The sequence below is a fragment of the Phalacrocorax aristotelis genome, chromosome 2 (assembly GCF_949628215.1).
Source record: "Phalacrocorax aristotelis chromosome 2, bGulAri2.1, whole genome shotgun sequence".
Classification (NCBI taxonomy): domain Eukaryota; kingdom Metazoa; phylum Chordata; class Aves; order Suliformes; family Phalacrocoracidae; genus Phalacrocorax; species Phalacrocorax aristotelis.
In genome coordinates, this window is record NC_134277.1 from 5,111,541 (window position 1) to 5,126,228 (window position 14,688).

The 14,688-nt window shown below is 45.2% G+C and overlaps 1 protein-coding gene across 2 annotated transcripts in view; it reads left to right on the forward strand.

The window, feature by feature from the left end:
- CRHR2 (corticotropin releasing hormone receptor 2) overlaps positions 1-14,688 on the forward strand; it is a 164,399-nt gene that overhangs the window by 38,550 nt on the left and 111,161 nt on the right. Inside the window, exons 1-2 of one of the 2 annotated variants that reach the window (XM_075082219.1) lie at positions 13,061-13,507; positions 13,651-13,770. In XM_075082219.1, the coding sequence (XP_074938320.1) occupies positions 13,390-13,507; positions 13,651-13,770 (238 nt within the window). In that variant the 5' untranslated portion in view covers positions 13,061-13,389. Of the gene's footprint in view, positions 1-13,060; positions 13,508-13,650; positions 13,771-14,688 lie in introns of those variants that run through there. The other variant, XM_075082220.1, reaches the window with a different exon arrangement.

Sequence of the window (14,688 nt, forward strand, 5' to 3'; positions counted from 1 at the left end):
AAAAGAAACACACTGTCAGAAATGTTCAATTGGCAATAGCCTGTTGGCTCTCCTGGCAGTGCGGACAGAGCGTGCCGCTCCCCGAAGGGGAATGGAAAGCCTTACATGGTCTCCTCTTTCCACGGGAACAACATTAATGTGAAAAGGAGAAGATGATTGATCCATCAGTGTTTCCATCAGGAGCAAATTGAACCAGTCGGGGAACTGGTCTTGAGGTAGGGAAATAAGCTGGAAATCAGATGACAGAGGTCTGAAAGCACACTTACACTTACTTGAAAAAGTAATTGAGTTGTGCAGCAATTTCAGAGTGAAACGATGTGGTATGGGGAGGAATGGCTGATGGGGACAGGCTTTGCTGTCCCTCAAACCCATAATCTCTTGTGCAGTTGTTGATCTTGTGTATAAAAGGGAATTTTCTGTTCAGTGAAATTCATCTCGTACTGTAGTGATATTTTTGCTGTTAAAGAAGAAGAGGCATTAAAGTGCACTTTTCCCACATGCAAATCTGTGCATGAACTAGTGAACTCTCCTGTTTTGGTTGTTGTTGGTTTTGTATTCAGGTAACTATAAACAGGTTTTCTTTAATAATGTTTTCAAATGCAAATGTTTCTTTTGCAGTAATGGAGAATTAGGAGAGCCCTCCAGTGGCCAAGCAAAAGAAATCAACGTTGGTCTGGCAGTGGGCCAAGGAAGTCTAGAACCTAGGGGGAGAAATATGTGCTGTATATTTCAAAGGTGGTAACTTACAGTCCTGTTAGGGATGACTTATATCCTGTTTACATTGGTCCTTTGTTCCAGAAGAATTCCATAGCACTTGACAAGCTCCCTGAATGCAATAGTGTGTATTTATTCATTTGTTGTTTCTGTCTAGGAAGGGTTATTTGCATGAAAGGGAAAATACTTTAGGGATAAACTAATAGGTTTTGTATTTAATAACTTTGCAGGAAATGAAAATTAAGAGAACTTGGTCCTCACTGAAGTAATTCTTAGTATTCAGACTGCAATAACTGCAGAAAAATGTCTTCATAAAAAATAATTATTTCTTCATTAAATAACCCCCAAAGGCAAAGTTGTGATGACCAGGTGCTTGCTGCATGCAATATTGCTGTAAATGATGATTCTGAATATTTTATTAGCTGAGGAAGAGAATAAGTGCTGATAAAGAATATCTTTTCCAGGAATCAGTCTACAGAGTTCAATATCTACTTATGATAACTGTCAGTCAGCAACATTGTGAATGGCTGCTCTGATCGGAGGTAGGAGGTTTTGAAAGGTTAGTGAGGAGATTTTTTGAGTCCATAAGAGAAGCAGCACACGCTTAGCAATAACATAAGGAGTTGTCTGCTCTATCTGCTCTTTGCAATTAAGTGTGAGAGGATATGAATGACAAAATGTTTAATCAGAATGTTACATGTTTTCCCAAAACTCTTTCTTTAATATTCATTGGGGTGAGATGTGCAGTTTACCAAATACAAAACAGATTAACACATCATGGGAAAAGAAACCCAGCTGTGCTGTCAAGTAGATTGGAAGTGCCGCACTTCACAGGATTAATTTTTTGCTGCACCTGTTATTAAAATACCTATCACAATATCAGCCATTTTATTTTACTTGGTGACAGTTACATGCATTTTACATCTATGCTGAATCTATTTTCATGTTGGTGCTTATTTCCATCTTCAACTGTTCTGCACTGAATTCTTGAGGACTGATCCCTGGCTTTTGTAAAAATCCACTGTAACCAATGCTGATGTAACCAGCTATAGGCTGGGCTCTCCCTCTACCTAAATACTTGATAAGATCAGATAAACATTGATTTTGAGGCTTTAGATTATTTTCCGAGGTTTATTCTTCCCGTGAAAGTTCTCACACATAAAAAGGACGCAGTCATTTTACAGGTGGTTCAAAAAGTATGTTTCAGAATAAAAAACTTCTATAAGCTTTATACAAGACCAATAAAATCCAAGCGAAAACATAATATTTGAACAATATGTGCATCTCAACCAAAGCAGCATTTAAGTCCTTGTTCAACAAATTACCTCTACCAAGTCACCCAAACTCCTCCTTAATTTCTGAAGTCAGTGAAAGTTACGCGTGGGTTTAAAGTTAAGCAATGTTTAAGCAACAAAGAAGCTATCAATGAAACTGACTTTGAACAAGGAAAAAGCTTTTACCAAAGAGCATATCCCACAACAATGGACATGCTTCGAAAAAACCACAACAAAACTAAAGATAAACCTAATGCATATTTTAGAGTGTGTCACTATAATGTGAGCAGGGCATTTTTATTACACAAAAATTTTAAGCTGAGGTCTGTTGCACTGTTTAAAAGTGCCAAAAAGGACTGCTGTGGTTTAACCACAGCTGGCAACTCAGCCCCACACAGCCAATTGCTTGCTCCCCCCTGGTGGGATGTGGGAGAGAATCGGAACAGTTAAAGGCAGAAAACTCACGGGTTGAGATAAAGACGGTTTAATCAGTAGAGCAAAAACCATGCATGTAAGCAAAGCAAAACAAGGAATTAATTTACTACTTCCCACGGGCAGGCAGGTGCTCAGCCATCTCCAGGAATGCAGGGCTCCATGATGCATAATGGTGTCTTGGGAAGACAAACACCATCACTCCAAACGCCGCCCCCCACACCTTCTTCCCCCAGCTCTATATGCTGAGCATGACATCATATGGTATGGAATATCCCTTGGGTCAGTTGGGGTCAGCTGTCCCAGCCGTGCCCCCTCCCAGCTCCTTGTGCACCCCCAGCCCACTCGCTGGTGGCGTGGGGTGAGGGGCAGGAAAGGCCTTGACCCTGTGTAAGCCCTGCCCAGCGATAACTAAAACACCCCTGTGTTATCAACACTGTTTTCATCACAAATCCAAAACATAACCCAATATATATGAAGAAAATTAACTCTATCTCCACCAAAACCAGCACAGACCTGAATGATCTTAAAGCATTTTTCTGTTACGTTGTGTACAACAAGTGAGTATGATCACACTGACTCCTTTTTTCAGACACTGCTGTATGTGAGCACGAGCGAGTGTGTGTACAGCAGAGGTCCCCAACAGAATTCATAGTACACAAGGCCCAGTGGAATGGATGTGTTTCGCTGCCTTCAGTGGAATTCCTGCCCATCAAACCATCTCTGAACAGTAGTTAATAAAATTTATCTTGTAAAGATAGCTTAATGCAGGCATTTTTGTTTCTGCTTTGAAACACACTGTGCTGCACTGTCTGATTTGTCCTCTTCAATTTATGCCTAACATATATCTACAGCTCCAATATCCACCTCAGATATGTGATGTGTTGGCGGGATAGAGCTCTTAATAAACACAGATTTATCTCACCATCTTTTGGGCTGAATTGTCATAGAAACATAGAATCATGGAATGGCTTGGGTTAGAAGGGACCTTTAGAGGTCATCTAGTCCAACCCCCTGCAGTGAGCAGGGACATCTTCAACCACATCAGGTTGCTCAGAGCTCTGTCCAACCTGACCTTGAATGTTTCCGGGGATGGGGCATCGACCACCTCTCTGGGGAACCTGGGCCAGGGTTTGACCATCCTCATTGTAAAAAAGTTCTTCCTTGTATCTAATGAAATCTACCCTCCATTAGTTTAAAAACCACCACCCCTTGTCCTATCAAAACAGGCCTTGCTAAAGAGAGTGTCCCCACCCTTCCCTCTTATAGTCCCCCTTTAAATACTGCAAGGCCGCAATAAGGTCTCCCCGCAGCCTTCTCTTCCCCAGGCTGCACAACCCCAGCTCTCTCAGCCTGGCCTCGTAGCAGAGGTGCTCCAGCCCTCAGAGCATTTTTGTGGCCTCCTCTGAATCCACTCCAACAGGTCCATGTATTTCCTGTGCTGGGGGCTCCAGAGCTGGACACAGTACAGCAGATGTGGGTCTCACCACAGCAGAGCAGAGGGGCAGAATCCCCTCCCTCGCCCTGCTGGCCATGATGCTGGGGATGTAGCCCAGGATACGGTTGGCTTTCTGGGCTGCAAGTGCACATTGCTGAGTCATGTTGAGCTTCTCATCAGCCAACACCCCCAAGTCCTTCTCCTCAGGCCTGCTTTCAATCCATTCTCCCCCCAGCCTGTATTTGTGCTTGGGATTGCCCTGACCCATATGCAGGACCTTGCACCTGGCCCTGTTGAACCTCATGAGGTTTGCACGGGCCCACCTCTCAACCCTGCCACAGTTTTCTTGAGAGCATCCTTTCCCTCCAGCATGTCAGCTGCACCACACAGCAGTGTCATGTCGTCGGCAAACGTGCCGAGGGTGCACTCAATCCCTCCATCCATGTCGCCAACAAAGGTGTTAAACAGCACTGGTCCAGATACTGACCTCTGGGGAAAACTACTTGTTGCTGGTCTCCACTGGACATCGAGGCGTTGCCTCCAAGTGGTTGAGTGCAGCCATCCAACTAATTCCTTTTCCACTGAGTGGTCCATCCATCAAATGCATGCGTCTCCAATTTAGAGACAAGGATGTTGTGCAGGACAGTGTCAAATGCTTTGCACAAAGTCAGGTAGATGACATCAGTTGCTCTTCCCTTATCCACCAGTGCTGTAACCCTGTTGAAGTAGGCACCAAATTTGTCAGGCATGATTTGCTTTTGGTGAAGCTATGTTGGCTGTCACCAATCACCTCCTTATTTTCCATGTACCTTAGCATATATTCTAGGAGGATCTGTTCCATGATCTTGCCAGGCACAGAGGTGAGACTGACTGGCCTGTAGTTCCCTGGGTCTTACTTTTTCCCCTTCTTAAAAATGGGGGTTATGTTTCCCCTTTTCCAATCAGTGGGAACTTCACTGGATTGCCACAACTTCTCAAATATCATGGATAGTGGCTTAGCAACTTCATGCGCCAGTTCCCTCAGGACACGCGGATGCATCTCATCAAGTCCCATGGACTTGTACACTTTCAGTTCCTTAGATGGTCTTGAACCTGATCTTCTGCTACAATGGGCAGTTCTTCAATCTCCCAGTCCCTTCCTTTGCCTTCTGCTACTTGGGCAGTGTGGCTTGAGCACTTGCCAGTGAAGGCTGAGGCAAAAAAGTCATTGAGTACCTCAGCCTTCCCCATATCCCAGGTAACCAGGTCTCCTGTTTCCTTTGGGAGAGGACCCACATTTTCCATAGTCTTCCTATTATCACTGACATACCTATAGAAGCTTTTCTTATTGCCCTTGACATTCCTGGTCAGGTTTAATTCTGCAGGTCTTTAGCTTTCCTATACTGATCCCTGGCTGCTTGGACAATTTCTCTGTATTCCTCCCACGCTACGTGTTCTTGCTTCCACCCTCTGTTGGCTTCATTTTTGTGTTTGTGTTTGTCCAGGAGCCCCTTGTTCATCCATGCAGGCCTCCTGGTGTTTTTGCCTAACTTCCTCTTTGTTGGAATGCATCGCTCCTGAACTTGGAGGAGGTGACCCTTGAATATTAACCAGCTTTCTTGGGCTCCTCTTCCCTCCAAGGATTTATCCTGTGCTACTCTACCAAGCAGATCCTGGAAAGGGCCAAAGTCTGCTCTCCTGAAGTCCAGGTTAGTGAGCTTGCTGTGAGCCCTCCTCTATGCCCTAAGGATCTTGAACTCCACCATTTCATGGTCACTGCAGCCAAGGCTGCCCTTGAGCTTCACATTCCCCACTAACCTCTCCTTGTTGGTGAGAACAAGGCCCAGCAAAGCACCTCTCCTTGTTGGCTCCTCTATCACTTGGAGAAGGAAGTTATCATCAACATGATAATTAGATCATGGCAATATGGAGCAGGCTGGTTTTGTTGGTGGGCTACATCATTTTCTGAAGCATCTGATTTTGATCATTTTCAAAGATGGGGAAGTGGGCAACAGGATCATACGTTACTTCTGTCTTGTCCTCTGCTTTCTGAGCTATATGATGTTTCAAAGCTAGTTATGCAGAGTGCCTGTGTGTTTTCAGAGGAAATGGGGGATTGAATTCTGAGCATTTTATCACCTTCCACCTTGTCTTTCTATGCTTCCTCCCATCTTAAGACCATATGAGGTTACTACTCAGATCTTCCCAGCATGGACTGAAAATCATCACAGTGAAGCAGAGTGGGAGGCAAGGAGAGCAAAAGCTTGACTGGCATGGCCTGAATAAAGCCACGAGAAATCTTGTTGCCGAATGTGTTGTAAGGAGGAGAGCAGGGCAAGACCCCTGATTCTGTACATCTGATTTGGCTGTGGTCCCATTGTATTTAACAGAAAGAAAGTGGGATTAATGAGACACACTGTCATTGTCATAATTTGTTCAGATGTGACCTAACCCCTTTTTTTAAAAATTTTATTTGCTTATTATGTAAACAGAGGACCGAACCATTGCCAGGCATAAATAAATATATAAAATGGGTCCTTTGTGTTCTCGTATGTCAGTGAAGCATTGACCCCGAATTTGACCTTGTATAAAATCAGAGTTATTCTGGAATTAATGTTTCTGTGCTCGCATATGGTAGATAGTGTTCTGCACATTCATCCAAAACACCTCACTTCAAAAAAAATAATGTTGGCAGTTTATGATTGTGTCAAGGTTGGTTCTTTTGTGTGTTCTTATAATCGCCCTGCAATGTCTCATCATTTGTCTCATGTAACATGATTCACTTGCCCAGGTTTTATAGTTGTAGAGAATGACAAGTGTATTAATGTGCTGAAAGAAATATATTAATGCGTAGCTACAAGCCATGTATTATTTATGCTGTTGAATCTTTTTACACCCACAGTAAATATTTTCTAACATCGACAAAGCTGCAAACATTCATCACCACAGACCTGCATTTTTGAATTTTATCTTTGCTCACTACAGTCATACTTCACTCCTAGCAATAAAGGATGTCTCCTGTTTCTAACAAATGAGTCTATCAACTGAAACACAGATCTGCATTTATCTATGTCTGATATTCCTATCCACATACAACAGTTTGCAACTCTGCACATTCCATGTAAATCTCAAGTACATGCAGTAAGGCCCAGATTTTGATTCCAAGTCTAGTACTCAATTTGAGAGGTGGTTTTCTTTAACAGTCTACTCACATAGAGTATAATTCATCGTGAGAAGCCATAGCATGGTGCGGCACAGAAAACAGCCCTATATGACATTCCTGTGGTAGTTCTAGAGCTGTAATGTCTGTGAAGATCTTTAAGCTGTCGTCAATCTCTTGTGCTGCTTGAGTTGTCTTGCTCCATATGGTATGAGGCTGTCCTGTTCCTGTTCTGGAAATTGCCTTTACATTCATTGCTGGCATACCTGGAATGAGAAGGAAAGGTAAATATTTCACCAGGTAATGGTCATGTTGTCACTGCATTTGAAAGTGCAGTCAGATCAGTTTTGCAGTGCATGTTGAGAAGGAGGGCCTTCAGGTTTATGGTGAGAAGCCACTCTGATAAATTATTGACTATCTTAAAGTGTATGGTCTTGTATTCCTTACCTGGCTGGATAGTCCCTCTAACTTTAAAGTCAGATGCTGATAGGTCATTGCAATAATTAAGGATTACTGGGGGACATTTTCCAAAGAGGAAGAGGAGACACAAGAAAAAACTTACTGTGCCATTTGAAACCCTCCTGCTTCATATTTAAAAGTAGCAAAAATGTAGAGGTAGGCAAACGCAGAGGCAGACCTTAACTCCAAACTGGAGCAGCTGCGCTGTATGAGCAATTAGTTGATGACCCTGTATTTCTGCTATCAAGCTTAATATTGCCTCTTGATTGTCCTTTAGGGATTTAAAGACTTAATTCCTACAAATAAGGGATATGTTTCTTTCTCTTCCTCTTCTCCTTCATCTTTCTTGCTCTCTGCCATTTTTCCATCAAAACCAGAGTGGAAAATCCTTTCTTTGAGAATCACCTGAGTCTTTCCCTCACCGAGGATATGATAAACATCACAAAGTGTTCATGGCATTTTACATGAACCTGCACGAAATCCATAAGGGCCAGACAAAAATGAGGTTCAACCAGAAGGCGTTGTACTTGACCTGCAGACCACAGCACACTTTGAATCAGTTATTTGGACACGTACCTGTCTTGTTTGTCTCATGCTCCAAACACAGATTCATGGTTGTGTCAACAGACCAGTTTGTAATGTTAGATGATGAGTATGGATGTGGATTTGTTTGGATTAAAAAATAAAAGAGACCTAAAGAGCCAATATTTGGACAGTGACTCCATGTGATACTTCTACATTGGTGAGGTAAATTCCTGAAAGCCAATGGAACTGAAGTAAGGAGAGTATTGGTGTAACCAGGTCGTTGGACGAATGATGTCTGTTTCTTGTCCTAAGCTTTGTGTTGCGTACCAGAAGAAATGGGTGACTATTGTGCCTGGAAACCAGCTCTTCGCATCAGTGGACAGGGAAATGGGTGATAAAACCATCACAGTAGTGGGAAAAGAAGGCTGGATGAGGTACAGTGGGCTTTTCTTTGAGGAAAGGAAGTAAGGAGAGAACTGGTGCTTTTTTTTCCTTTTTCCCTTTTTTTTTTTCTCAATACCCATCTTGGATATTGAAATATGTAGTGGTCTCTTGATTTTGTGGAGGTTGAGTGTCTGAGGAGAAGAGGTGCCTCTAGCAGACACGACCAAGGAGCAGGCAGCTGGTTCTGGAGGTACTGCCACCCCACACAAACACGTATGTTGGCTGCCTGAGTCTACATAGAGCTGAGTTTTGGTGTTGCTGGTTAAAACAGCACAAAGTCACCCTTGTTAGTCACTGTGAGGCAAACTAAAAGCCTTCCTGTGGTGAATTCTACCAGCTATAGGTTGGGTTGGATGGGAGACTGAGAAACCACCTGTGTAACAGAATCACAGGCTGGTGGGGGTTGGAAGGGATCTCTGGGGATCACCTTGTCGACCCCCTGCTTGAGCAGGCACCCCCAGAGCAGGGGGCACAGGGCCGCCTCCAGGCGGGCTGGCAGCCAAAGATTTCCATTACCAGGGAATATGGTATCCCATTTATGAGCAGAGCTCATTCCTTTACTAGAAAAGCTGTAGGTCACTTTCTGATATCTCTTCTGGGTAAGAAGCTTACTGAGCTGTGTATGTGCTTACGTGTTTATTTGTCTGTCTTGTTCAGGTCCATAGCCTTGCATATTCAGAGGTGCGTGTCTTGCATACGCACCCAAACAAACCAATGAATACCACCACATGGGAACAAGCCCACTTTTATGGTGGCAAAGTTTTTCTGCATGCCAAGTGCAATTACTAGCTTTCTTTGGTTGCTCAGTAATTCTTAAGGCAGATCTCTGCTACCTACTGCCTGGCAAGATCTAGGAGTTATTTTTATCAAATGCATCGTGGAGGGCTACTTCACCACCAGAAAATCAGCAGCGTCAGCAACTACAATATTTCTGTCAATCTTCTGTTTAATTGGATTTGCTTCTTTTATAAAGAGCAACATTTTCATGTCAAATGAGTCCAATTGACGTGGTCAGTATTTGACTAGAACCAGCCAGAGAGAAACCTTCACTAAAGAGTTAATTGTACCCAGGGAAAATTGCAAAAGTAGCTTTTGATCAAGAGGCTACAGAACCGGGAAGAGATTGTTAAACAGTGGTGCTAATTTGTGGACTGAGGAACAACAACTTCCTTCATCCAGCCTTACTCCTAGACAAGTTGTTCATCACCTTTATACTTTTGTGGAGGTTTTTTTTTTTGGTTGTTAAATAGATGGAATGCAATAGTATTATCTGTGTGATCTGTACTGCTGCTGATTGTTTAAAGATAGCTGAACTGAAAAGATGGAGGGAAGAATCAGTTTGGAATGAAGATTTTCTAGTTCTTCTCACCAAAATGAAGAAATCATTCTCTTAATCCTGAAAAAATACTAGGTTTAATTCAGGGCTGTTGTTTCGGGTGTTAACCACTGTAAAGAAGACTTTTGAAATGAAATCCAGCTTAGTGTTCAGCTCTGTAATATTTGAGCCATTTGAAAAATCTTCAAGTGTTTGTGCTGGAAAATACAGCGCAGCCTTTAAGCCAGTGAAACATTTACCAAATTTAAAAGTAGTTGCATTTTTGAGACTGTCTTTCTTTTCTTAATTTATTAAGAAGTGATGCATTCCTCCAAAAATTCAGGAAACTCTAGTGCCCAAAGCCTCCAGCCAAGTTTTTGGTTCTGGTGTGGTAGGTGCTGCACAAATAGTGTGAGAAAATAGACAAGACAGACAGCAGGTGAGAAATGAAGTCTTGCCCAAGCTATGTGACTTTTACCCTGCAGAGAGGCAGCAGAAGCAGGGAAAAAAAAAAAAAATCAACATCCTGGGCAAGAGCCCTGCTCATCGATCGGTTCCGCCTCAGCTGAAATGGCTGCTGGGCTCAGTGGTGCCGTTGGGCACTCACAGATGCTCTCTCCTGAGCAGATCTCGTAGCCATCGCTGAGAGGCTCTGCCTGAGAATGTAAAATAAATTCTCTGAACTCAGCTTCACTGTCGGGAAGAGGCAAAGTAACTTAAAGTGCAGAGGTGAAGGTACTTTGAGGCATAGATGTCTGTGAATTGCTTAGAGCCTTAGAGCGCCCTTTATTCCCCTCTCTTGGAAGTTCCAGAAATAGGGTTTTCTCCTCAAATCCCTGTTTAAAGACAGCCAGTATGTTGGTCGTGGTCATGTTGTGTGAATGTTGCTAAACAAATTTTCTCTCCTGCTTTTTGGGTTTAGAGCTGCGTGGGACAAAGACATCTGGTGGTGTTGACAGGGGTCAATTTGTTGATACGCAGATTTCTCAAGAAGGGTTGCAATTTTGGGAACATTCACTTGGGAAGGAGCTCATGGCTCCAGAAAGAGAAACAGAGAGATGCATTCATTTGCCTCAGACTATCACGCTGCCTAGAGGGTTAGGACACTTGTTATTTTTGTGGGTTTTTACATATTTAAAACAAACTATTCATCCCAAAACCACGATGGCACTCAGTCCCCTCTCCCCCTATGGCAGTCTGAAAATGTTAAAAAATTTCCGGATTCCCAGATGGCAAAATAGCTTCCTGGCTACTTCTCTCATCAGGGCATGTTGTTGATTTATTTGCCCTTCTAACCCAGTGATTTTTTCTTTTTCCTTTCTCTGGATAACACAATTCTTTTGGTGCTTAAAGGGTAAAAACTTAAGCCCTTCAATCTTAAATATGAGTAAAGGGCAAGTCCAGGCCATTACGGGGTGGGAGATGGATGTTATCGGAAGTCCTATACCATCGCTTTGAACTCAGTGTAAGCACCACGGCCGACCTAAAGCTGTGAACACAGACTGTAAAAAAGCGTTCATTTCTGGATCCCTTTTTTCCTGTCAAAGCTCCTTTATTGTCCTTGCCTTCTGATTCTGCATTAATGTTTGCTACTAGCATCTACACTTATCTCGCTTTTTTCCCTTACAAGTCCGTTTTCTATTTGCCTCCTAAGATCCTTCTGAATCCATCAACCTAGATGATCCTCCTTAGCACGTTTTTGCCACTTTTTCATAAAGATCTCTTCATATCCTAATGTGGCAAGCCAGAAAGGCTGGTTAGGTCTAAGCTGCTCTCCAGCATGTCCCACAGTGTCCAGCTTCACCCAGTTCCCATTGTACTGAGCCTTGATTTCCCAAAAGATGACCAACCATCTGGGCAGGTCCCTCCAAACAACTTCTCATCTTTCCCCTTCCCCGGACCGTTCCCATCCTTTTCCATAATGACCTCAGTTTGTCAAGCTCTTTGCTCTTCCCTGTCTCCCCACGTCACGGTTTCCTTGCTCAGAGCCTCTTCCTCTCGTTTCCTGGATCAGTCTGGGTGCTCATCCTTTCTGAAACGCTTGCTCCCTCCTATCACTGGAAAATGAGGCAGTGGCCTCTCTTTTCTTCCGTGGCCCCTGAATGATCCATCCTCCTCTCCAAAGCTCTGCTTTGCTCTCTGGGCCCTGCCCTACTAAACTGTCCTGCCCAGCCCTTCTGCATGAGGGACTGAAAGTCGCGTTGCCTCTGTGCCTCGCTTTTTCCCAGGCCGGGTTCCCAACCCTTCTCTCAGTCTCCCCTCTCTGCCCCCGCTCTGCGTCGTTATTCCAGACACCCGTGTTCCGATGCCGCCTTTCCATCAGACCGTTTCTCTCATCCCAGCTTTAATTATTTCTCTCCTTTCTCAAGGCCTGCTCGGGATCCAGTGCTGCACCTGCGGGACTGGGTCCCTTCTTCCCCCTCCCTGCCCAAACATCCTTGCTCATCCTCAGTTCTGCACAGCGAAGGCAGAAATTGCTTTGCTGCACGAGAAGCCGGAGGAGTTGCGCTCACCCGGTGCCTTTTCTTTTTCGCCCTGGCTCTAATCGGCAGCGAGAATTTTTGCAGAAGTGCTCATCCCCGAAGCTAACAATAAAACTGTGCGTGTGCGAGCCTGTGTGTGCGTGCGCGTGCGCGTGTGTGCGTGTGCTCGTCTGCATGTGTGCATGTGTGCACGTGTGCGTGTGTGTGTGTGCGCACATGCGTGTGTGCGTGCGTGTGCGTGTGCACGTGTGCGCGTGTGCGTGTCTGCATGTGTGCATGTGTGCATGTGTGCACGTGTGCGTGCGTGTGCGTGTGTGTGCACGTGTGCGTGTGTGCGCGCCTGTGTGCGTGCCTGTGTGTGTGCGCATGTGTGTCCGTGTGCGTGCATGTGCATGTGTGTGCATGTGCCTGTGTGCGCGTGTGCGCGTGTGCGCGTGCGTGCGTGTATGCGTGTGTGCGCTTGCGCGCGCGTGTGCGTGCGTGTGTGTGTGCGTGTGTGTGTGCGTGTGTGCGCGCGTGCCTGTGTGTGTGCGTGTGTGCGCGCGTGTGTGCGCGCGTGTGCGTGTGCGCGCGTGTGTGTGTGCGCGCGTGTGCGCGCGTGCGCGCGTGTGTGCGTGTGCGCGTGTGCGCGTGTGCGCGTGTGTGTGTGTGCGCGCGGTGTGCGTGTGTGCGCGTGTGCGCGTGTGCGCGTGTGTGTGTGTGCGCGCGGTGTGCGTGTGTGCGCGTGTGCGCGTGTGCGTGTGTGTCTGTGCGCGCGGTGTGCGTGTGTGCGCGTGTGCGTGCGTGTGTGCGCGCGCGCGTGTGTGTGTGTGTGTGTGTGCGCGCGTGTGCGCGCGCGTGTGAGAGAGAGGGCGAGCAAGCAACGCGCCAGCCTGGCAGCGCGAGGCGGCCTCGGAGAGCTGCGGGAGCCCCTCGCGCCGGGCTCGGTGTGATCCCATTGGCTCCCGAGAAGGGCTCGGAGCGTTGAGCGGCGCCGCCAGCCGCGGACTCTCGGCCAAGTTGTCAGCGCGCTGGGAGGGAGAGGCTCGCACCCGCGGGGTTGCAGGGGGTCCGCAGCTTGATGTTCGTTTGTTTCCAGAAAGGAAGAAAGGCGAGGAGACCAAAAAAAAAAAAAAACAGAAAAGAGGGAAGGAGCCTGATCCAGTCCAGCAGTCCTGGGGGCAATAATGGATGTGACCATATCCCAGTTCATCTTAGAAGAATTTGATGTCAACTGCAGCCTTCTGGATCGATTACAAGAGACTTTTTTAGAGAGTTCCTCTATCCCTTTCCTGGGATTTGATGGTAGGAAACATTACCTAGCTCAGCACTCAGAAAAGCTTTATAAGCGCTAAGATTCGGTTTGCTTTTTGATGCGAAGTGTGCTGCTTTTGTGCTTTCTCAACCGCTTCTTTTCCCCTTTCTGTCTCCCTTTTTTAATGCAAAAGGTCCGTACTGCAATGCCACAACTGATCAGATCGGGACCTGCTGGCCCAGAACCTCTGCAGGGGAGCTAGTAGAGAGACCCTGCCCGGAGTTCTTCAATGGGATCAAATACAACACCACGAGTAAGTACGAACTCCTTTCCCTCTCCCACAGATCTGGTCTTGAGAAGACACCTGGGGAGACCCAAAATATATTTTCCATTTAAAAAAAAGAAAAATTTAAAAAAAGTGTTTGCCTGGGAATCAACATTTCCTCCACATTCCAGCCCGTATATTCAAAATTCCTGCCTGTAATGATGCAGATTGCTCAAAAGCACAGACTTGTGGACACCGATTCCTCTTCACTGAAGTGTATTTATGTAGATCTGGGCAAAAATACCCTCTGCAATCTAAGGAGGGTATACTGTGCTTTGTATGTTTGTTCATGTGCAGATGTGTGTAGCTGAATGTATTTGTAGCAGTGCTTCAGCCATTTAGATAATTAAAGATCCTTTGACTTGTGAAGTACTTAGTCTTAACACCTAAGGCGGTGTTTTGAAAGGGGTCTGCCTTCGAGGCTGTGTGAAGAGCGGGACAAACTGGGCTGGAAGTTGTATCTAACAAACAGAAGGCTGGGGTCTGGAATCTGTTCAGTAACTTCATCAGTGGTTGGCTTCTGAGGCTGGGGTGGCTGCATCGTTGCTGCAAGGGAGACAGTAGAGGATATTATGAGGTAAATAATATGCAGAGTAAGGGAGTATGGGGGCTCCTTAGAAATCTCTTGGAACTGGTGATTTAGTCTTAGAGGTAAACAATCGTGATGACTCACTAAAAATTCATTATTCAGGCTGTCAGACCGAAGCGCTCATTTCCTTTTCCTTATCTGTCAATACTGTTTGGACTTTTCATTAGGAGTTTTTAACATATTAGTTCCAAATATGTGGACCCACTTGTTTGTCACTCATTTTTTCAGACTACTCGGTGTGCTTTTTGACTGTGGGGACATTTCATTCCGTGTTTCACTCTGAACTGTTGCTCGGCTGTTAGTCTAATTTTCAGGTA